The sequence below is a fragment of the Solanum dulcamara genome, chromosome 12 (assembly GCF_947179165.1).
Source record: "Solanum dulcamara chromosome 12, daSolDulc1.2, whole genome shotgun sequence".
NCBI classification, from domain to species: Eukaryota; Viridiplantae; Streptophyta; class Magnoliopsida; order Solanales; family Solanaceae; genus Solanum; species Solanum dulcamara.
The window spans coordinates 21,628,699-21,654,278 of NC_077248.1; the positions used below are offsets into that span (position 1 = coordinate 21,628,699).

The window sequence follows — 25,580 nt, forward strand, 5'->3', positions numbered from 1 at the left end:
CAAATTCTAACCAATCAGAAAGAGGCCATGGCCCCAATCGTGGTCGTGGTCAAAGAAGAAATTTTAATCATGATGCTCGGCTGGCACCGAAAAATAACCAGCAATATAAAAGGCAGGGTAAAAAGCCAGAAGCTTTACCGAAGAATAATTCAGAAACAATATGTCATAGCTATGGGGGTGTGGGGCACTGATCGCGGATTTGCCGGTCATCAAAGCGCCTTGTTCAGCTATATCAGGCATCTCTGAAAAGGGCAGAAAATAATCCAGAGACGAATTTTATCTCTGAAGATAATATTGAGCCCATGCATTTGGATGTAGCTGATTTCTTTAATTTTCCGGACAAAAATATGAATATTGATAAGACTAATAATATGTAAATATATTTCTTTTTATTTGTATTAAATATGATATTTGTATTTTCCTAGTCAATGTAAATAAATAAAATTTGTGTAATATATCATGTGTTAATACGTATTTTATTTCTTATTGAAGAAAATATGGAAATGCCTCAAATCTTGTTTGGATCAATGATAAATCAAGATGATATTTGTGTAATTGATAGTGGAACAACTCATGCTATTTTTAAAGACGAGAAATATTTTTCCAATTTGCTTAGAAGAAAATCTAATGTTAATACAATATCTGGTAATTCAAAAATCATAGAAGGCTCCGGAAGAGCTACTATAATTCTGCCTAAGGGGACAAAAATTATTATATAAGATGCACTATTTTCTTCTAAATCCCCAAGAAACTTGTTAAGTTTTAAAGATATCCGTAGAAATGGATATCATGTTGAGACACTAAATGAATTGAATATTGAATATCTTGGTATAATCAAGAGTGTCTCAGGCCAGAAATATATTTTGGAAAAATTACCAACTCTGTCATCTGGCCTATATTATGCAAAAATTAGTGTAATTGAAGCACATATGATCGTAAACCAGAAGTTTACTGATCCAAATACATTTGTGCTATGGCATGATCGAATAGGTCATCCTGGATCAATAATGATGAGACGAATTCTTGAAAATTCAACTGGACATCCGTTAAAGAATCAGAAGATTCTTACGAATGATGAATTTTCATGTGTCGCTTGTTATCAAGGCAAATTAATTGCCAGACCATCGACCCTGAAGATTGGCATCGAATCTCCTAGTTTTTTAGAGCGTATACATGGAGATATATGTGGACCTATTCATCCACCTAGTGGATTGTTTAGATATTTTATGGTCCTAATAGATGCATCATCTAGATGGTCTCATGTGTGCCTGTTATCATCTCGCAACCTGACGTTTGTGAATTTGTTAGCACAAATAATAAGATTGAGAGCGCAATTCCCAGATTATCCAATTAAGGTCATTCGCCTTGATAATGCTGGAGAATTTACATCCCAAAAATTTAATGATTATTGCTTATCAATTGGGATAAAAATTAAACATCCTGTTGCTCATGTTCATACTCAAAATGGCCTTGCAGAGTCATTTATAAAGCGCCTACAATTGATAGCAAGACCTCTACTAATGAAAACAAAATTGCCCATTACTGTTTGGGGTCTTACATGCAACAGCACTTGTACATCTCAGATCGACACATTATAATAAATACTCTCCGTCGCAATTAGTATTTGGTCATGAACCAAATATAGCCCATTTAAGAATTTTTGGTTGTGCGGTATATGTGCCTGTAGCACCACCACAACGTAAAAAAATGGGCCCTCAACGAAGATTGGACATATATGTTGGGTTTGACTCACCCTCCATAATTCGATACCTTGAACCGTTGACTAAAGATTTATTCACTGCTCGATTTGCAGATTGTCGGTTTGATGAAATAATTTTCCCGCCATTAGGGGGAGAGAAAAAGGAACCCAAAAAAGAAAAAGAAATTGCGTGGAAAATTTCATCACTATCACATTTTGATCCACGTACCCGCACATGTGAGCAGGAGGTCCAGAAGATCATCCACTTACAAAAAATAGCAAACCAAATGCCAGATGCATTTACTGATTTGAAACGGATAACTAAATCACATATCCCTGCAGTGAATGTGCCTATCCGGATTGATGTCCCTAAAGGACCATCTACTAGTATCATAGCTTCTGAATCCCAAACACGCCTGAAGCGTGGTAGACCATTGGGTTCAAAGGATAAAAATCCTAGAAAAAGAAGCGTAAGAAATAATAAAGATGATACTACACACGAACTTCCTGAAAAAGGTCAAGGTTTGAGTATTGCTGATATTCCTGAAGAAATCAGTGAACCCGAGACTCAAGTGAATGAAGAACTTTCAATAAGTTCTACCGGTGATGAGATAAATTTAGATCGATCGAAAATTATGATGGATAATGTTTTTGCATATAATGTTGCAATTAACCTCATGCAAGATAGTGAAAGTCTTGAGCCTAAATCCGTCGAAGAATGTCGACGTAGATGTGATTGGCCAGAATGGCAAAATGCAATTTAATCAGAATTAGACTCACTTGCTAAACGTGAGATTTTTGGACCTGTAGTCCAAACCCCTGAAGGTGTAAAACCAGTTGGCTATAAATGGATTTTTGTGCAAAAACGAAATGAGAGAAATGAAATTGTAAGATACAAGGCACGTCTTGTTGCACAAGGATTCTCTCAAAGACCCGGGGTCAACTATGAAGAAACATATTCACCAGTTATGGATGGAATAACTTTTTGATATCTCATCAGTTTAGCTGTACATAAAAATCTTGAAATACATCTAATGGATGTAGTTACAGCTTACCTTTATGGTTCACTTGATAATGAAATTTACATGAAAATTCTAGATGGATTAAAATTGCATGAAGCATGTAAAAAGTCTCAGAAAATGTACTCAATAAAACTGCAAAGATCATTATATGGTTTAAAACAATCAGGGCGTATGTGGTATAATCGCCTCAGTGAGTACTTGATAAATGAAGGCTATATAAATGATGTCATTTGTTCATGTGTTTTTATTAAGAAAACGGAATCAGAGTTTGTGATACTCGCCGTTATGTTGATGACATAAATCTCATTGGAACCCCTGAAGAGGTCCAAAAGGCGAGTGAATATCTAAAGAAAGAATTTGAAATGAAAGATCTCGGAAAGATAAAACTTTGTCTAGGCCTGCAAATTGAACATTTAGCAAACGGAGTTTTTGTCCATCAATCTGCCTACACTGAAAAGATCTTAAAAAGATTCTACATGGATAAAGCACATTCATTAAGTACTCCAATGGTTGTTCGATCACTTGAAGTGGAAAAGGATCAGTTTCGACCTCCAAGAGAGGATGAAGAAATTCTTGGTCCTGAAGTACCATATCTCAGTGCTATTGGTGCACTTATGTATCTTGCTAACGCAACTAGGCCTGATATAACATTTTCTGTTAATTTGCTAGCAAGGTATAATTCTTCCCCAACACGAAGGCATTGGAACGGTATCAAACACACTTTGCGATACCTGAAGGGTACGATTGATATGAGTTTGTTTTATACTAACAAAGGTTGCGCAGACCTTATTGGTTATGCAGATGCAGGTTATTTATCGGACCCACATAAAGCCCGATCTCAAACAGGCTATCTATTTACACACGGAGGAACTGTTATATCATGGCGATCTACAAAGCAGTCCATTGTTGCTACTTCTTCAAATCATGCTGAAATAATAGCAATTCATGAAGCAAGTAGAGAATGTGTGTGGTTGAGATCGATGATACAGTTCATCAAAGAAAGATGTGGTCTGGAAAATAATGATAAAATACCTACAATTATATTCGAAGACAATGTCACGTGCATAGCTCAATTGAAAGGTGGCTTCATAAAAGGAGACAGAACGAAATACATTTCACCAAAATTATTCTTCACACATGATCTTCAGAAGAACGATGTAATTGATGTACAACAAGTTCGTTCAAGTGATAATCTTGCAGATTTATTCACAAAGGCATTACCAACATCAACTTTTGAGAAGCTAAGGCATAAGGTTGGAATGCGCCGTCTCCAAAATATCAAATGAAGTTTTCATCAGGGAGAGTAAAATACGCGTTGCACTCTTTTTTCCTTAATCACGGTTTTGTCCCACTGGGTTTTTCTGGCAAGGTTTTTAATGAGCCAGCAATCAAGGCGTATTACCAGATCTGTGTACTCTTTTTCCTTCATTAGGCTTTTCCCACTGGGTTTTTTCCTAGTAAGGTTTTAACGAGGCACAACATCAGAATAACTTAGTATATTATTTCTTGTAAAGTATTTTTATGTAGACACATTACACGTGGACATCCAAGGGGGAGTGGTAAGTGGAATGTCCACTACATAATTTATTAAAGTGGGGCCCACTGAAAGTGGGCAGCCCACTAATTGTCTTCTATATATATTGCCATGAATTGGCAATGAAAGAGGGCAAAGACAGAAATACATAAGATAATTTTCTTCTCAATTCTCTTCTAACTTGCTCTTATTTTCTTGCTCTTAAATTATTAAGTTAAGCTCAGTTTTATAACAATTGCATATTATTGGACGAGTCAAGAAAATTAGCGTGGTGATGAGAAAGAAAACAGAGGATTTCGTTTCAGTTTTAGATATAGAAGTATTTTTGTAACTTAAACACTGAAGCTGAAGTAGATCAGTTGGTTACAGTTGTGGCTGTTAAACCACAAGGTTGAAGGTTCTCAACCCCTTCCTCTGGCGTATTCTACTATTTTGTTCCTTCAATTTTTCACTCTATAATAAATAAACAACAAACTTTTTGTCTCTCCAATATTTATCATCATTTATATTATATTAAAAGCATGAAGATCTTTAAAATATTGATTGGATTTTTTGTCTTTCATTACAAATTCTATTTTAGATACACTTATTTTTTTTTTAACGATATTAACTATTAATCAATAATAATCAAAATTTTAGAATAATCCATATAAAATAATAAATATGTGCTTATAAAATAAATAAAAAATATGAATCCTAATTCATGAATAATCAAAATCGTAAAATAATCCATATATAAAATAATAAATATTAAATGGAGAAAATTTTCTTATTATGGTTAAATAACTACCGGAGAATTTTTTCCAACTAAAATAGACTTGATCCAAAAAAAATTATCAAAAAACTTTCAAAATAATAGGCAAAAAAGATTTTAAAAAGCTTTCTAAAACATAGGTAAAAAGGTCCCAAAAATAGGGCAAAAAAAGTTCAAAACGTCCAAAAAGGAAAAAAAAAACGTACAAAAAAATAGGATTTTTAATGACTCCTTATTGAACGAGAAATCCTAATATTTCTTTTTGTCTTCTCACGTGTCCTTTTTCGATTAAAACAATTTCTCTATTAATTAGATTTGTAACATCTTTAGGTTTCCTTGTTTAATTTAGATAAGAAATCATAATATTTTATATTTTTAAATTAATTAAAATTTTATTTTATATATAATTTTTTTTTATAATTCTATATAAGTAATATTTTTGATGAAAATTTATAAAAAAAAACATAGGCTTCTTCTACTTCTACTTTTTCTTCTTATTTGAATTTGATTCAAGTCTTCTTTTTACATTCACTATCATCATTCTTTTTGTCTTTCTTTATTTCTTTAAGTTAGCAGTTTTAAAGATTATATAGAAATTATACATAATTTACAATTGACAATGTATTTCTCTATTTGATGATTTCTCTTGTTTCTTTCAGTTGAAATTTTTTATCGAAAAATTGAGCGAAACAAGCATGTCGCCGTTGAATAAAGTAACCTAATAAAAATCAAAGGTTAGCTCTGTTTTTTTCTTTCTTTGTTTAATTGTTTTGATAATGTTGTTAACTATATTTTGATATATTATTTGTTAGTATTATAGTTGAATCTTTACAACAACAACAACAACAAGCCCAATATAATTTTACCATGTGGGGTCTCGGGAGGGTAGAATGTACGCAGACCTAACCCCCACCTTGAAAGGTCGGCTGTTTCCGAAAGACTCTCGGCTTAAGAGAGAAGAACAAGAGAGTAAAAACAAGGAAACAAGACATAGATCAGATAGAACCAAGCATATCGAAAACAATATAAAAATATGAAAAATGAGAGCGAGAAAGTCAGGATAGGACAGACCGAAAAGAAAGGAGCACTAACTACTATAGATAAATAGGAATTATAGTTGAATCTTTAATTAAACTTATTTTTTTTATTTTTTATTTAAATAATGAATCTATAAATTTAGGATTTTAGTCGACCCTGTCAGTTTGGGGCTTAGTTGAAGAAGAGGACTCAACTGGTAATATTTCTTGATTTTTGTTTTATATTCTTCATTAAAAATTCATTAACTGAAAAATGTACACGTTTAGATAAAGAATTTATATATCCATCATGTATCCAAGAAAAAAGTAATGAGCAATAAGGATCAATTTAGTAATATTTCTTGATTTTTGTTTTATGTTCTTCATTAAAAAATTCTTTTAAAAATTCATGCTATTTTTCCCTGAAATGCCATGCGCTTTGTTATTAATAATAATTTATTTTATATAATAATTGATTCTTTAGATAATTAATATATATTGTTTGGGAAATTAAAATATTGTAAGGTTTATCAAATTAATAAAAATGAAGATTAAGGGGAATAAAATACACTCTTAGACCAAACATTGTGTCGAAGGGAGATCATAATTGTCAATATATATGTCGTAATAGATTTTAAGGAGCCTTTCATCCAACCCACTTAATTTATTCTTAATTCTTTTACGCATTTTTATTAGTAAACACATTATACACGTGTACAGTAAATACTTTAGAATAGACATTTTAAATAATTATCATTTAATTATTATCATAGTATTTAGGACTTGAAATTAATTTGAAGACTTTAATTATTAAATCTTTCAAAATAAAATTAAAATGTTTACATATATAAATCATTTTCCTTAGAAAATGTGTAATAAATAGTCAAAGTTTCAAACATTTAGTGCACGTTAAATGCAGCCAAGAGTTCACCATTTTCCCCTCCTATATTTATTTTCCCCTCCTACATTTAATGACATTCCTAAAAAATTATGATTATTTTTACTCAATATTAGGAGAATTAATAATTAAGAAGTTCTAAAATATATAGTAAGAGAATATATTTTAAAAATATGAAATTCTAAAATATATAGTAAGAGGTACTAGGAAAATTAATTATTAAGAAGTTCTAAAATATATGGTGAAAAAAATATATTTTAAAAATTAAAAAATGCGAAAATATAGGTTAACAAAAAAAATATAGCTATGAGTTCTAAGGTTTTCTCTCATCAACAAAATTATAAAATTATGAATTAATGTTGCAAATGTGAAGCTGCATATTGACGGGTTGATGCAATAGAGCATGAAATTATATATTCTCTCAAATTTTGTCCACTTTAAATTTCGTTTGTGAACATGAATTTTTTTTTACTCTTTCGAAAACAGTTTTTCTATCTTCAAGAGGTAAGAGTAAGATTTGTGTACACTCTATTTTGCCCAAACTTTACTTTATAATATTTCATTGAGTATATTATTATTGTAGCATGTAAACTATTTTACCCTCATTTTTGTTATTAATTTTATTTTATATTTATAAATATTAACATAAATTATGTTTTTAGATAGTTCTCAATAATATTTATTTTAAGAAGTTAATCAACATACACATAAATTGCCCGTACATCACGATTTAAAAAAATAATCAATTGTATCATTAAAAGTCCATAACAACAATTGATCAATTTAAACTTTAGAAACTAATAGGAATAATTTATCATTTGTTGCAAATAAAATATAACCAATTCAATTAAATCCATCATATTTATGCGTTAAAAATATATTAAATTCAATCATTGTATCAATATAATAATGTTCAATTTTATTTTAATTTTTTTTGTATTTAGTGTAACATTAAATAGTTTTTTATATATAAATTCTTTTTCTTATCGTTTTATGTTAATTGAAGCAATGCACACGTGCAAAGCACGTAAACTAAACTAGTATATTATTAAAACTGGGAAGCTCCAAAGTACAAAGTTGAATTACCATCATACCCCTACATTAATTCAAAATATTATAAAATATTTAATTAATTAAATGTAAATGGTAAGTTACTATATTATTATTATTATTATTATGATAAATACTAAGTACAAGTGAAAAGGTGTAAAATCAAAAATTAAAAGTTGAAAATATCCATTAAAGTACAGTAAAACCTCGATAAAGTAATATTTGATAAGGTAATAATCTCGCTAAATGAAAAAAATTTCCGATCCGACTTGGGCCAGTTATATTAAAGTAATATTCTCGCTAAATGCATTAGATAATAATTAAAAACAAAGTATTAAAGGCCCAGAAAAAATATTAAAGTAATAATTACTAGAATACATCAAGAATTTATATATATTTAATCAGTCAATAATACCAATAACTATTTCTAGCTTTTTCCTTTTATAGTTAATATAAAATCTCTTCATATTCTATATACATGAATACAATTAGAAACATTAAAATTTACTAAATTCGTTTAGCTTTTCTAGATTTAAACAATAAATATGCAAAGACTACACTTTTTAGTTTCCTAGATTTAAACTTTTGAAAATTCTTAATTCAAATATTTTTTTTTCTTATGGCACATACTGCAAAATACTCTCTAAAATAATAAAATAAATATTTTATGCACTTATCGATAAATTAATAATCTCGATAAATGAATTTTTTTTTTCGATCCCAAGTATATGCATTTATAGAGATTTTATTGTATGTGCATTTATTTGGTACATGAAAACGTGTATCTAAATATTCTAACTAAACATTTTCCCCTTCTCTAAATTAATTTGAATAACTTAATTAATGTAGTAGTATTTGACTTCATGGAAATTAATTTGCATTTTCTATACACGTATCCTGAAGTTCATAAAAGTAATTATTACTTTCATGTAAAGGAAAAATCAAAGAATTGTATTTGAAGTCTTACTATTATGATGTAGTTATTTTTTGTTCACTATAAATAATATGATAACGATATTTGCCGTAATGTTTTTTTCTCTTTTATTTACTTATTTATTTATTAGTTTTCTTATTTCTTTTTTGCTTTAAGTATTCACCTTCATAACTCATATCTAATTATATATTCAATTTACTCTTAATATTAGCAACTTTTATGCTTTTTATATTCATAACTTTTAAATATTTAATTTAAAACTTTAAGATGTCTTTTGATATTCCTCTACTTTTATCTATATAAATTATCTTTTATTTCATGAGAAGAATTCCTATCCAAGATAGCCATTTCATTGTACAGTTAAAGTATGTAGTAAAACGCTTGGATCATTCTTGTACTATTTGATTCATATTTTAGTCTGACTCAATGAACAACACTTTTGAATTTTGATTGGTTATGAGAGAAGGCGCCATCCAAAACTCAAAAAATTATGTACTAATTATGTATTTGTTGTTACCATCTAACTGTTACAATTAAAGTTTTAAGACGGATGTGAATATTGTATTTGTTTTTATCTGTTTAATTTTTTTGTATTCTTTATCTATTATACTTTTTAATTAATCTTTTATGAAATTCTGAATGTTGTAAGTTTCTATTTTTATTAAATTAGTCATTTATGACTTTTATATTCGTTTCTAAATGCACTTTTATAATATTTTCTTTCTTTTATCCTTTTCTTAGTGATATGGTTTCTTTAAGTAGCTGCATTTTTGTGCACTTATAGATATGGAGCATAATGAGAGATAATTGAGGATAAGTCATACCTATACATTCATATCATTAGAGGTTATATTAACTTAATTAGTTTTGCACATTTGTGGCTTGATGGCCAAAGTGTCATTCGATTGGTTTGGATTTTATTTAATGAATAAAATATAAATTGTATTATAAATTAACTAACTTGACAATTTTATAAAGGAAGAAGAGCAAGAGAATATAAAGAAAGCATTAATATAGAGAGAGTAGTAGAAATTTTCTTCTTTTGTGTATTTTTACATTGAAGAGTAAGACTATATTTATAGCCATATTTACAAGTGGAGGAAAATATTAATAGGCAATTTACCCACTTAAAAAGTAGATGGATTATCCACTATTGTGAAGTGGACAACCAATTTACTTGGTTGATAACACTCCCCCTTAGATGTCCACGTGAAATGTGTCTCATTAAAACTTTACAAAAAAAATAATATACATTGTTATTCTGAACATCCATAGATGTTGTGCCTCGTTAAAACCTTACTAGGAAAAACTCAATGGAAAAAAGAGTGAAATAAAAGAGTACACACATCTTGTAATACGCCTTGAGTGCTGCTTCATTAAAAACCTTACCAGGAAAACCCGGTGGGATAAAACCCTGGCTAAGGAAAAAAGAGTACAACGCGTATTTTGCTCCCCCTGATGAAAACATCACTTAACATCTCGAAGACGACGCATTTCAATTTTGTATCTCATTTTCTCAAAGGTTGAAGTTGGCAATGCCTTGATAAACATATCTGCTAAATTGTCACTTGAACGAATTTGTTGGACATCTATTTCACCCATCTTTTGAAGATCATGAGTGAAAAAGAATTTTGGTGAAATATGTTTTGTTCTGTCTCCTTTGATGTATCCTCCCTTTAGTTGAGCTATACATGCAGCATTGTCTTCATATAATATTGTTGGAGCGTTTTTTGTCAAAGAAAGGCCATATGTTTCTTGAATGTATTGAGTTATTAATCTTAACCAAATGCATTCTCGACTTGCTTCATGAATGACTATTATCTCTGCATGATTTGAGGAAGTGGCAACCATAGTTTGCTTTGTTGAACGCCATGATATAGCTGTACCACCACATGTAAATAAATAGCCTGCCTGCGATCGATCTTTATGGGGATCATATAAATATCCCGCATCTGCGTAACTGATCAATTGTGACATGGAATCATTTGAGTAAAATAATCCCACATCAATGGTACCTCGAAGGTATCTGAATATATGCTTAATTCTATTTCAGTGTATTCATGTTGGGGAAGAACTAAATCTTGCTAACAAGTTTACTGAGAAAGCTATATCTGGTCTAGAATTGTTGGCAAGATACATTAATGCACCAATTGCACTAAAGTATGGTATTTCAGCCCCAACAAGCTCTTCATCATTTTCATGAGGTCAAAATAGATCTTTATTAATATCAAGAGATCTCACAACCATTGGGGTACTCAATGGATGTGCTTTATCCATATAAAATCTTTTTAAAATATTTTTACTATATGTTGATTGATGGACAAATATCCCATTTGTAAAATGTTCAATTTGTAGACCAAGACAAAATTTTGTCTTTCCAAGGTCTTTCATTTCAAACTCCTTTTTCAGATATTTTATTGCCTTTGAAAGTTCTTTCGGAGTTCCAATAATATTCAAATCATCAACATATACTGTTATTATAAAAAATTCAGATCTAGACCTTCTCATAAAGACACAAGGGAAAATTGGATTATTTTTATATCCTTCTTTTAGAAAATATTGGCTAAGACGGTTGTACCACATTCGCCCTGATTGTTTCAACCCATACAAGAATTTTTGAAGCTTTATTGAGCAATTGTCTCAAGAATCCTTGTATGCTTCAGGCACTTTGAACACTTCAGGAATTTTCATAAAAATGTCGTGGTTCAATGAGCTATATAAATAGGCAGTGACCACGTCCATTAAGTGCATTTCAAGCTTTTCATGAATTGCCAAATTCATTAGATACCTGAAGGTAATTGCATCCACCATAGGGGAATATGTTTCCATATAGTCAATGCCAGGTCTTTGCGAAAAACCTTGGGCTACAAGTCGTGTTTTATATCTTACGACTTCACCCTTTTCATTTCGTTTACGCATAAAAACTCATTTGTACCCTACTGACTTGACATCTTCAGGTGTTCAGATTATTGATCCGAAAACTTTACGTTTTTTAAGTGAAGTTAACTCTGCTTGAATTGCATCCTTCCATCTTGGCCAATCATTTCTCTGTCTGTATTCATCGATAGATTTTGGTTCAAGATCCTTATCTTGTTGCATTATTTCAATGGCAACATTATAAGCAAAAATATTATCGACCACAATATCATTTTTGTTCCACCATTTTCCTGTCGAGACATAACTTATTGAGATTTTTTCATTCTCACTATTTTCAGGTATTTGGACCTCCTTGGTGGTATCAGCATTTGTTGTGTCTCTGGGCTCTTCTTGAGCACTTTCTTCCAAATTATAATCATCTTAATCATTTATTCCTTTCTTTTTTCGAGGATTTTTGTCTTTGGAATCAATTGGTCTTCCACGTTTTAAGCGTGGCCTAGACTCATTTGCCTAAATAATTTGTCTTATCGGAATATCAACTCGAACTTGAGCATTAGCAGCTGGGATATGTGATTTAGTAACCCGTGGAAGGTTAGTAAATGCATCTGGCAATTGATTTGCAATATTCTGTAAATAAATCATCTTTTAAACTTCTTGCTCACATTGATTTGTTCGAGGATCTAAATGAGATAGTGACAATGAATTCCAATCTATCTCATTTTTCAACTGCTTATGTTCTCCCCCTAATGTTGGATATACTGATTCATCAAAATAACAATCAGCGAATCTTGCCATAAATAAATCTCCAGTCATAGGTTCCAAATATTTTATAAAAGAAAGAGATTCATACCCAATATATATTCCCAATCTTCTTTGGAGACCCATCTTTGTGCGGTGCGGTGGAGCAATTGGGACATATACAGCACACCCAAATATTCTAAGATGGGATATATTTGGCTCCCTTTCAAACGCCAACTGTAATGGGGAAAATTCATGATAATTTGATGGCCTTATGCGCACAAGTGATGCTGCATGCAAAATAGCATGCCTCCATACTGAAATAGGAAGTTTTGTCCTCATTAGCGATGATCTAGCTATCAATTGGAGGTGTTTAATCAATGGTTCCGCTAGACCATTTTGAGTATGGACATAAGCGACCGGATGCTCAACTTTTATTCTAACCGACATACAATAACCATTAAATGATTGAGATGTAAATTCACCAGCATTATCAAGATAAATTGTCTTTATTGCATAATCTGGAAATTGTGCTCTTAACCTTATAATTTGAGCTAACAATCTTGCAAAAGCCATGTTGTGAGTTGATAATAAACATACATGTGACCATCTTGTAGATGCATCTATCAAGACCATCTAATATTTAAATGGTCCACATGAAGGGTGAATTGACCCACATATATCACCCTGTATACGTTTCAAAAACACAGGAAATTCAATCTCAACCTTAGTTACTGATCGTTTGATAATCAGTTTTCCTTGGGAACAAACAACACAAGAGAATTCCTTAGATTGAAGAATTTTCTGATTCTTCAAAGTGTGTCAATGTGAATTCTCAATAATTCTGCACATCATATTATAACCGGGATGACCCAACCGGTAATGCCAAATGATAAAATCATTAGAATCAGTAAACCTTTTGTTTACAATGGCATGTGATTCAACAGTATCAATATTTGTATGGTACAACCCAAAAGAAAGTGAAGGTAATTTTTCGTGTACAATTTTCTTCTCCATATTTATTGTAGTAATATAAAGATATTCAACCTTTCCTTCATTTGCAGTCTCAATATGATAGTCATTTTGGCGAATAACCTTGAATCTTAACAAGTTTCTTTGAGACTTACTACAATACAATGCATTATCAATTACCAATATCGTTCCTCCAAGTAGTAATAAGGCCGCTTTTCTAGAATCTTCAATTAATTTTGTACTACCAGATATTGTATTGACATAGACCTTTTTCATAATCAAATGTTAGAAATATTTCTTTTCTTTTAATATCGTATGAGTTGTGGCACTATCCAAAAGGCACATATCTCCATTATTCATCTTGAATCCAATTGAAGACTGAGAAATTTATTTATCTTCATAAAATAAAAATGCATTATAAGAAATAAAATAAGTAACAATATTGCTAGAAAAACATAAGTCCCCTTTTTTTCTTAAAAGTTAAATTATGGTAATTTAGAATTTAAAAAATTATATGATTCAATTATGATGAATGTTACAATAATTTAGTTTATGGAATTATATTGTAATGAATTTGTAACACAGAAAAATGATTAATAATATGAACCTAACGTACCAAATTATTAGAATAAGAATTAACAAACTGAGGTGTGACACGTTAATAATAAACATAATTTCATATTAATAATTTACTAGTGAATTAGTTTAATGAACTTAGAATTCAAAATATTTATGGCAAGATATACTTATTAACCTTAAATAAATATTATACATAAGTATTAAAAACAGATATAAAATAAATAAAATTATAAAAAATTAATATAATATTATTCATCATGTATAGAAAATTTGTTTATTGGCAAAAATAATACAATTATTATATAATATTAATGTCTAAAACATTAACAAGAATAAACAATTAGTATAATGACATTAAATAAAGCAAATATTATTTTTTAGTAACAATATGATATTAAGATTAAATAATAGCACACCAATAGTAATTAATTACAACATTGTAAAATAGCATAATGTAATAAACAACATACAATTATCATCAAAATGTGGCCCTGATTTTTTTCTTGATTTTATTTTAATTTTTTATTATTATTATTATTATTTTCAAATACATAAACGTAAAAACACGATAATTTAAAGTACATAAAAATGACAACATATTGAAAAACATGAAATTAAACATCAATTAAGATCCTTAAAAAAATCTTCAACCTCCAAATGAGTAATATCATTGAGGTCATTAAAATCACCATTCCTCAAAGCCAGATTTGCTTCAATATTATCATTATGCAAAGGCCTTGCCTCAATATTATTTTCGAACGCCAAGTGTGACTCTATTCGAGCATTAGAAGAAGAGGCACCACCTCTATTTGCCTTTCTTTTGAAAGAATTTTGATAAATTCTTACAAAATGCTCAGGCTTTCGATATTCATTTTTCCAGTGGTCTTTTATGCCACAACGATGACAGTTACTTCTTGAAGGGCCATTTTGAGAACTGATATTGTTCTCCCTTTTATGTTGACCACCATCACGACGATTATTATATCGTCTTCTGTCATTGCCACGTCCACGTATATTATTGTGGCCATGATTTTTATTTTGTCTTCTTTCAGACTGACCATGTGCTTTTACCATATTTGCCTTCAGTAACGGAGCAGTTCCAGTGGGACGGACTTCATGATTTTTCATTAAAAGGGCATTATGTTGCTCAGCCACCAGAAGACATGAGATCAATTCAGAGTATTTTTAAAACCTTTTTCACGGTATTGCTGCTGTAATATTATATTAGAGGCATCAAAAGTAGTTAGTGTCTTTTCTAACATGTCCTCATCATTTATAGTTTCCCCACATAATTTTAATTGGGAAGTTATTCTAAATACAACAGAATTATACTCAATTACAGTTTTAAAATCTTGAAACCGTAAGTGCATCCACTCATAACGAGCCCTTGGCAATACCGTTGCCCTGAGGTGGTCATACCTCCCTTTTAAGTCTTTCCACAATTCAAGTGGATCTTTCATTATCAAGTATTCCATTTTCAGGCTTTCATCTAGATGATGACGAAGGAAAATCACAGCCTTTGCTTTATCCTGACTTGATGCTGTATTTCCTTCAATTATAGCATCACCAAGACCCTTAGCGGTAAGGTGGATTTCAGCATCAAGTACCCATGACAAATATTTTTTGCCAGAAATATCAAGTGCCACAAATTCCAATTTTGACAGGTTTGACATGATGAAAATTAATTTGAAAATAACAAAGACAACTTAAAAATTAAATTTCTTTAGTAGATATACCTGATATATAAGTTAATTTTCTGAAAAATTAGAGCTTCGTGCTGATAACGTATTATAAACTAACTAACTTAACAATTTTATAAAGGAAGAAGAGCAAGAGAATATAAAGAAAGTATTAATATAGAGAGAGTAGTAGAAATTTTCTTCTTTTGTGTATTTTTACATTGAAGAGTAAGGCTATATTTGTAGCCATATATACAAGTGGAGGAAAATATTAGTGGACAATTTACCCACTTAAAAAGTAAATGAACTATCCACCATTGTGAAGTGGACAATCAATTTACTTGGTTGATAACAAATTGGTAAAATTAATATTGTTAATTTCAGCATTTTCTATATAATAACTCAACTTCATATATAATAATTGTATGGGATAAACGTGCAACACACGTTCTCAAAACTAGTTTTCAGAAATAAAGCAATGTCCAAGCCAGCAGTGTGTGTGTATATATATTCAGTTTCAACAAAAGTATAACCAAATCCACCTCTAGAGTTTCATTCTTGAAGTTGATGAATGCAAATAAATAATCTGCTAAATGACATTTTGTACAAATCTATAAGAATGGTATTTCAAGATTCTAGTCTTGCAGAGAATGACATATCCTTAAATTTCACTCCTCTGACAAAACAAATGAAGCTATACACAATGTGCCAAAAGGGCACAATATGTACTTACATCTCCATAATTGGAAGTTCAATTTATCAAATCCAATATTACGAGAACCAAAATTACAACTTGACCATAATTTAGGGATGAAATTAGAATTTATTTTTCTTCTGCAACTTTTCACAGTAAAGAAGGAAAATGTGGTCTCATTTTATACAATAACATGTGAATGCTAAAAGAGTTAACAGTTGACAGTATGCAAGTTGACACCAGCAAATCAAATACAAGGGAAAGAACAAAATAAAGACATCAAAAATTGCTCCAACTGTAATTCTTTGAGTTGATGCATTACGCAATAAGCTTGCCGAGATACAGCTAGTTATTTATTCCTTGAAACAAAACAGAACTAGATTCCAGCCCTTCACATTTTATTGAAAGATGGCGTTGGAGAACTTGGAGGCTTGAAGTCCTCATACCTGTTCAATGCAAGGAAAGATAGTAACTTCATAGCACAGCTTAAAGAAGTGACAAACATGGCATGGATTATGTCATTCCTTCAACCTTCAGGAGGACTGAAGATATCTAAAACATAAAACCTCATCAACTACTATCACTCTTGCATGGTAAAAGGTTAATGAGCGGTTCGTTTTAAAGCATTTACATGCTTTTCATTTCCTTATTTATCTGCAATTGGAAGCTGAGTCTTGTCTTTTTGTGACAGGGTTGTTGCATTTAGTGATGGTGATACAGGAGGGGGTTGAGGTTGGCATAGCCTTGAGATAAGGCGAAAATTGATCAAACCACATAATAACATCAAGACAAGAAATGAGTCGGGGACTATTATGACTCTAACATCGAGAATATTACTTTACTCATTTTTATCTTGTTTTTTATTCTTTCCAGGAGAAAGATCTTGTCAAGAAATTGGACCCAGATCTTGTCAAGGAATTGGACCCAAAGTCTAAATATATGGTCAAATTATTGAAAAAGCTACTTCCACTTATTTTCAAATAGGAAAAATGAAGGAGATATAGCTGATATCCCGTTCCTATCGCAATTGATGCAGTGCAATCTGTCAAGTAAAAAGCTAACTTTACTTACGCAGGGAAGGGAGAATGACAGGAAGCTAATTTTTTTGACGAATCCTCCTTGGCGGAATTGGTAGCACTATGGATTGCCACATTGTTGCCTCCAGTGACTGGTGATGTTACTTCCACAGTACTTGAGGATTTCGGACCACTCGGTCTTGGACTTGGAGATGTAGGTGGCCTCAAGTCTTCATAACTGCCAAGATTGAATCAGTCAGCAAATAAGATACACTATACTTGTGTGTAAGTAGTTGGACTAACTCAGGAATGACTTAACACAGCGTATGGAGACAAAGGCCTTGTAGTCAGAAATTCTTCTTTGTCAAAAGTTTTATCAACAATAGAAGGGGCTTCCTTAGTGGGTTTGGTCTCTTCTTCTCCACTTGCACCTTCTTGATGACCACCGGGAGGATTTGGACTAGGAGATGTAGGCGGTTTAAGATCTGCATAACTGTGGTAATAACGGTAATGATATGCAAGATTTCTGTTTAATGTGTAGGCAAACTTCAACTATGATACTTTAAATGAATAAATAGACTTCGTATTTCCCTTATTTTGCTTTGATGTATTCCTTGATAAACATCATTAGATCAGGTTCCACGAGACAAGCACACACTGAAAATATTCATTCACACTTAAGGTGCTTTCTGAGTGCATATCAGATTCTGTCACTATGAATCGGAAATTCCAGAATACTGTGGACCATGATGATTCTACTTGAAAGATTCTGGGATGTCTAATCATCACATTTTGTATGCAGTCAACAACAGTGAAAATTAAAGTGGAGAGAACACAGATGAGGTACAATGGATAAGGTGAGGAAGAAGCTGTTTTCTTTTTGTCTGTCGTTGAGTTTTGCTAGCAGTGTCAAGTATTGAGCTTTCTGAAGAACTAATTTCGGAAGAAGGTGGTGAATCGTTTGCTTTCACTGTTGAGCCTGCTTTGCCTTCTTTGGTCAAACCTGTGCCTATGCTAGGGGTTGGAGTAGGACATATTAGGTGGCTTTAGATCTTCATAGCTTCCAGAAAAGTAAAAGAAAACAAAACATCTAAAGGTGTGTTTGGTAGTAAGGTAAATGTTTTCTTGGAAAGATTTGTGTGTGTGTGGGGGGGGGGGGGGGGGGCAATGAAGTTGGTATGTCACATATAGGACTTGTTTTCCCTACTTCGATTAGGAAAGTCATTTTCCTCATCTTTAAGAAACTTATTTTTCTAAAGAAAATATTTTCCAAAACATAACTGACCAAGCAAACATGAAATAATTGGAAAACAAATTTTCCTCCGTACCAAACACACCCTAAGTTAATTTGAAGAAGAAACATGCACCTAACAAAAAATAAATAAAGCTTACGCAGTATATGGAGAGAGTGGTACTGCTGCTTTCAACTTTGTTTCAGCAGGTTTTTTCTTGAGCGAGGTATCAGGGATCTGAGACGTAATACTGCTTGAAGTTGTAGGCTTTTGTAAATCACCAGATTCCTAGAAACAATTGGGTTAATAACACTTAAAATGAAGTGATTCTAAGGTCATCTGCATGAATTTATTAGAGTATATTTGTCCTTCCCTTATATACACAACATTCAAAGGTTCTCTTGTGAAATCTGAATTTACTTTCAAGGATCAAATACCTACTGCTGAGTGCTAATTTTCTTCATTGATTAAAACAGAAAATGGATGAACGTGGAACTATTTTCATCAATGCATAGTTTCTTTTTTCAAACAGATGGTTCCTTCCAAAATAAGGAAAGTGAAGAAACACTATTTCATAAAAGTAATTGAATGACTCAACTATCCTAATTCTGTATAAAAGCCATTTTGAGCAAAATATCATCTCTGTTTTCCATGAAGAACTAAATGAAACTACCTTGGTCGGGGAAACCTCAACACGTTGGGAGGGAATTTTTGCAAGAAGATCCTCCATGGGGGTCAACGGTGCTGTTGTTTCTGCAACTACTTCAACCACTTTACAGTATGAAAGGCTACGGTTTTTGGCCATAACCGCCATTAGTTCTGCCACCTGATCAATCAGAGTTGTCTTAGCTGCTGACTGTACATTGCTAGCTCTAGATGTAAATAAAATTTATGAGACTTAGCAAATACTTCAACCACTTCTCTTAATGTCTATAGATCTCATGTGACTCTACAAAATGTCCAAGAAGAGTAATGATGCTGATAAGAGGAGCTACCCCCTGACGGCCCAGATAAAATGCTATCGGTTGACATCAGAGATAGCAAAATGCATAACAATTTTCAACTCGATATCGTTCATCACCCGTTTAGGCATTTTGGAGCAGAATATAAAATAGTAGCTAGCATGATTTTCAACATGAAAACTACTCGAGGAAAGTATTATTTTTCTCTGAACAGTTAACCACATCACAAGCCCATTGAATTCAATGCTGGAATGTATTTTCATATCATGTCAAATTTTGTTAGTGTAGATTGTCACATCAAGTTAGCCTAAAGAGGTGAAGAAATTTTAATTGCAAATTAAGCTTTGTAGGAACCTGAAGGTTTGACACGAGACCACCAAATAAAGTATCTTCCTCCGAAAGAGTAATATTATGAGTTTCCTTGAAAGAATCAGTGGGACGTTCCATTCCTCCAGGTCTCACAATCTGAAAGAGCAGAGTGAAATATGAGCACCATCTGGTAGCCTGTAGTTACACACATATCACCTCCGTTTCCTATATTTTTTATGCATAATACAGTGAAAAACTCACAGTATAAGGAAGTCCACTGGCAAGCAGTGCCTCTTCTGCTTTCCTTTTCCAAATGAGGACTCCCCAAAACAAACTTCCATACCAGAAGAAAATGGAGAGTCAATGAACTAAAGAAATTCATATTTAAAGCCAAATACGTCTTCCGGGGACTCTTGTGTGAATCAGAAGACTCCCAGACTTACTTGAGAATGGCTGCAGGAAAACCGACCTTGTTTGTTCCCAAAGATGTGAGCAAGATAAAGTGGTCAACTTTTGCGATGGTTGCTGCACGGAGAAAGAAATCAACTTTCTATCACTCATTTTATGTGAGTTTGAGTAATTTAATGGCACTGCATCTGATTTAGTCAATACCAATTGCTTCTGAAGGAACTAATTGAAGAAGATAATATGACGAGAAAAGAGAGAGTATGACCAACTTGTTGGCATGGTAATGAGAAAATCTATGACTTAAATGAGAATTCCATTCACCTGCATCAATAAGGTTTTTAGTGGCCTGGTAATCAATTCGATATGGTCCAGTAACATCAAAGATCTCCTTTTCACTGGCACCAATGCAACATATAACAATTGATGCATCGCCCAGTGCAGGCCTAATCTGATCACTTTTCTCCAAATCGCATTCCACAATTTCAAGCTTTTCTATAGCTGGGCTAAAGACCAAATGTAACATGTGATGTTCCAAAGAAGCGCATTTACTCTAAACTGCTAATACCAAAATCAGACATGAGAAGTCCTTTCTGCATCAATCTTACCTTTTGCTCCTCCATCCGCAGCATTCTCAAGTTTTATCTGCTCAACACTCTGTAACAAGGAACAACTTATGAGTCACAAAGGATCAAGAAACATGTTAACCAGTAAAAATCAATATGTTTCCACTAGTCAGAACTTTTACTTTGACAAGAGGTTGAGCTCTTTGAGCACTCCGAACTCCCGCTCGAACTTTAAAGCCTAATTTCAAAAGCTCCCTGAAAACATTCTGGTCTTTCAGCAATATATACTTAGTAGCAGGCTTTAATGGATTTATATAATCTAAAATCAATGTTGAAAACAAAATACAACCTTACAGTCCGAGAACCAACCCTACCAGTTGCACCGGCAACAAAAACAAGATTTCCATCTTTTGATTTGACATCTTTTGCAGTTCCTTGAGGTTCCAATGAGCTAATTTTTGCTGCACATTCATAAATCCATATAATTATAACACTTCTAAAAAGATTGTTTATTTATTAAGCACCTTTAGACCACCAGAGAGAAATGAATAAATTTGTTTCCTTCTAGAGATGGTTCTACAGGCCCAGCCATAGAAGATCATCGTATAAAAGCTCTCCAAATCATGCTTGTAAAAACTAATAGAAGCAACAACAACATACCCAATGTAGTCCCACAAAGTAGGGTCTGAAGAAGGTAGAGTGTACGCGGACCTTACTAGTCATACCTCAGAGGTAGAGTGTCTATTTCAATAGACCTTCGGATCAAGGAAAAACAGTCCAAAAAAAAAGTAATGGAAGTACAAGAAACAACAGATAGCAACATAATATTACTACAATAAAATGATACGCTAGTCGAAGTACAAGCCACAACAAATAGTAACAGAAATTGAAGGACAAGAAAATACAGGATCAAAACCACGACGACTAATATGGACAGACAACAAAGACAACGCATAAAAGCTAATAGAAGATCATCCAAAAGAAAAAAGGCATAATAATACATCTCAATAATTCATCTATATGAAGGTGTTAAATTGAAGGAGTTTCAAGCTAGGCTATGAAGCCTTAGCTAGATAGTTGACTTTAGAATATGCTCTATAGGAAGAACTCAGGACTCTACTTTACGCATTAAGCTGTTTCAGATTCAGGCATCTTCCCTGATTGAGACCATCTGCATTGCAAATTTACCTCATTGCGAGTAATTTATGGTTGAATTTAGTCATTATCAGACATTGAAATGCTCTTTCTTTCCACTATTACTGGTAATTATATTAATGTCGAGAGCGAAATTTAAAACCACAAGATTCAAAATTATTTTTACTTACTTAAAATTCTGTGCAAGTTAAAACCACCCAAACAAAAGTAAAATTCTGTGTCAAGTTAAAACCACCCAAACAAATTAAAAGGGAGTGAGCACTTAAGAACAGGATACAAACCCCATCACTCAAACTGAAATAGATTACTTCATAACACCCAAAGGAAATATATAAGAGTTCCGAATCAAATCTCTTTAGGAAACTCATGGCTAATGAGCTCATCACTGTACGGCTGTACCCAAAGAAATGTACATACAAAACTATACCCGTTAATTCTTGATCATTTTCTTTTCTTTCTTACAAGGGTATGACATAATCAAAATTACATTACCTGTAATTTGAGCTCTGAAACGAAGGGGCTTAAGGTTCTTGGAATTTGGGGCTCTCTTAGTGCTAGTGTGAATCAATGTAACAGGGTGTCCACACAAAAATGGCTTCTCTGTTAAACCAGTTGGAGGTATATTGAGTGACGGCAAGCAACGCAGCTCCATTATTGGAAATCTGTTACGTTGGAGTTGTGTGTTTTAGGAGTTTGCCCATGTGGAGTGGATGTTGTTAAGCTCCCCAGTCACCACATTCTGACCACATAGTCTATATCGGACCCAACTCTTTCAAAATAAATTATTCAATATTATCTATAAAAAAAATAATAATCTAATATTGACTTCTAGATTGAAAAGACCGGATAGGAAAACTTTTGGAAATTTTAATTATGGGTGATAAAAGAGTTTCAAAATTAAGAAAAAGTTATCTAAGTTTGTTATAAATAAATCAAATTAAGAAGATGGAAGGGAGAGCAAGTGAGTAATCTATATGTTTTTTCTCTTTTCTATATACATCCATGCTTACAAGAATGACTATTTGTAACTTTAAGAGAAGAAATAAAATGAGGTGAAAAGACATAATAGTGAAAATAAATTATGGTGGTGGATAAGATATAGTGAAAATAAATTGTGGTGGTGGATAAAATATAGTTGAAACAAATTGTGGTGGAGGTTAATATGGACATATATTATTTTACAACACTCCCTTTTAGATGTTCATGTAAAATAAAGGTTCTAATGAAAGAATAAATATATATCTTTATTCCTAATACACATTATTTGCTGCATCATTAAAAACCTTACCAGAAAAAATCAATTGGGATAAAAACCTTGGTTAAGGAAAAAAGAGTACAACGCGTATTTACTCCCCTGATGAGAACATCACTTAATATCTCGAAGACGACGCATTTCAGTTGTATCTCATTTTCTCAAAGATTGAAATCGGCAATGCCTTGGTAAACATATCTGCTAAATTGTCACTTGAACGAACTTGTTGGACATCTATTTCACCCTTCTTTTGAAGATCATGAGTAAAAAAAAATTGGTGAAATATGTTTTGTTCTGTCTCCTTTAATGTGTTCTCCCTTTAGTTGAGCTATACATGCAACATTGTTTTCATACAATATTTTTGGAATGTCTCTTTTCAAAGAAAGGCCACGTGTTTCTTGAATGTGTTGAGTTATTGGTCTTAACCAAATGCATTCTCGACTTGTTTCATGAATGGCTATTATCTCTGCATGATTTGAAGAAATGGTAACCATAGTTTGTTTTGTTGAACGTCATGATATAGTTGTACCACCACATGTAAATAAATAGTCTGTCTGTGATCGACTTTTATGGGGATCAAACAAATATCCGCATCTGCATAACCAATCACTTGTGATGTAGATTTGTTTGAGTAAAATAATTTCATATCAATGGTCCCTCGGAGGTATCTGAATATATGCTTAATTCCATTCCAGTGTCTTTGTGTTGGAGAAGAGCTAAATTTTGCTAACAAGCTTATAGAGAAAGCTATATCTGGTCTAGAATTGTTGTCAAGATACATTAATGCACCAATTGTACTAAGATATGATATTTTCAGCACCAACAAGCTCTTCTTCATTTTCATGAGGTCGAAATAGATCTTTATTAATATCAAGAGATCTCACAATCATTGGGGTACTCAATAGATGTGCTTTATCAATAGAAAATCTCTTTAAAATATTTTCAGTATATGTTGACTGATGGACAAATATCTCATTTGCAAAATATTCAATTTGTAGACCAAGACAAAATTTTATCTTTCCGAGGTCTTTCATTTCAAACTCTGTTTTTAGACATTTTACAGCCTTTGAAAGTTCTTCAAGAATTTCAATAATATTCAAATCATCAACATATACTATTATTATGACAAATTCAGATCCAAACATTTTCATAAAGACACAAGGGAAAATTAGATCATTACTAAATCTTTTTTTGTAGCAAATATTTGCTAAAATGATTGTACCACATTCGCCCTGATTGTTTCAACCCATATAAGAATTTTTGAAACTTTATTGAACAAGTTTCTCGAGAATCTTTGTATGCTTCAAGCACTTTGAATCCTATAGGAATTTTCTTTAAAATGTCATGATCGAATGAGCCATATAAATAGGTTTTGACCACGTTCAATAGGTACATTTCAAGCTTTTCATGAACTGTCAAATTCATTAGATACTTGAAGGTAATTGTATCCACAACAGGAGAATATATCTCTATACAATAATGTCAGGACTTTTGCGAAAAATCTTTATGCCCTAAGGAACAAGTCATACTTTAAACCTTATGGTTATAGTTTCACCACAAATATTCATTTGTACCCCACTGACATTTTACCTTGATCTATGGAGTATAAGTCCAAAATATCACTTTTTCAAGTGAAATAAATTATACGTATTTTATTGACCAATTATTTATTTGTCTATAATATCTGACAGATTTAAACTCAAGATTCTCATTACCATTTGTAATGTTGAGCACCCATTATATCAAAGATACCATCAACTGTCATTTTAATATTGGTTTCAATATGACATAGCTTATCGAGATATCTTCATTTTTCATCATTTTCAGGTACCTGAACTATTACCAAGATTTTCTAAAGATTATGTCATAGTGCTCTTTTAAAGCACTTGTCTCATTATCATGACCATTTTGATAATTTACTCCTTTCCTTCCTCTAGGAGCTTACATTTGGAATCAATTGGTCTATCACGCTTCTAACGTGCCATAGATTTAGTCCTTCAAAGACCATTTATTGGAGCATTTGTAGCTTAATTCATTTATAAAGTCAACAAATACATCAGGTAGTTGGTTTGCAGCATTTTACAAATGAATTATCTCTTGAACTTCAAGTTCACATTTTTTTTAACGAGGATCTAGATAATTCATCCACACATAATTTTTAGTTGCTAATCATATCTTGTCCTAATGTTAGAAAATCTAATATTCACTCTAACTTCATTTAGGGATCTATCTTGGTG

The 25,580-nt window shown here is 32.0% G+C and overlaps 1 protein-coding gene across 2 annotated transcripts; it reads right to left on the bottom strand.

Annotated features, from left to right (window-relative positions):
* Nucleotides 1-16,602: 16,602 nt before the first annotated feature.
* On the bottom strand, nucleotides 16,603-22,854 carry LOC129876231 (protein TIC 62, chloroplastic). Of its 2 annotated transcripts, XM_055951601.1 has the most exons (13): nucleotides 22,584-22,853; nucleotides 21,286-21,397; nucleotides 21,119-21,191; nucleotides 20,979-21,027; nucleotides 20,695-20,871; nucleotides 20,409-20,490; nucleotides 20,227-20,299; nucleotides 20,011-20,121; nucleotides 19,368-19,520; nucleotides 18,855-18,982; nucleotides 17,782-17,955; nucleotides 17,518-17,700; nucleotides 16,603-16,892 (listed from the first exon to the last, which is right to left on the bottom strand). In XM_055951601.1, exons 1-13 carry the CDS (start codon nucleotides 22,741-22,743, stop codon nucleotides 16,838-16,840), a joined length of 1,530 nt encoding a protein of 509 aa, XP_055807576.1. In that variant the 5' UTR covers nucleotides 22,744-22,853; the 3' UTR covers nucleotides 16,603-16,837. The 2 variants fall into 2 exon arrangements, with proteins under 2 accessions (XP_055807576.1, XP_055807577.1); XM_055951602.1 differs by lacking the exon at nucleotides 17,782-17,955 and having other exon boundaries at nucleotides 22,584-22,854.
* Nucleotides 22,855-25,580: the final 2,726 nt, after the last annotated feature.

What these genes read in the sequence shown, in the direction of transcription:
- LOC129876231 (XM_055951601.1), bottom strand. Translation starts at nt 22,743, where the DNA reads ATGGAGCTGCGTTGCTTGCCGTCACTCAATATACCTCCAACTGGTTTA. An exon ending in TTTCAGAGCTCAAATTACAG is followed by an intron (nt 21,398 to 22,583) that starts GTAATGTAATTT and finishes ATGAATGTGCAG; the next exon opens with CAAAAATTAGCTCATTGGAA. An exon ending in CCACTCTCTCCATATACTGC is followed by an intron (nt 17,956 to 18,854) that starts GTAAGCTTTATT and finishes TTATTACCACAG; the next exon opens with TTATGCAGATCTTAAACCGC.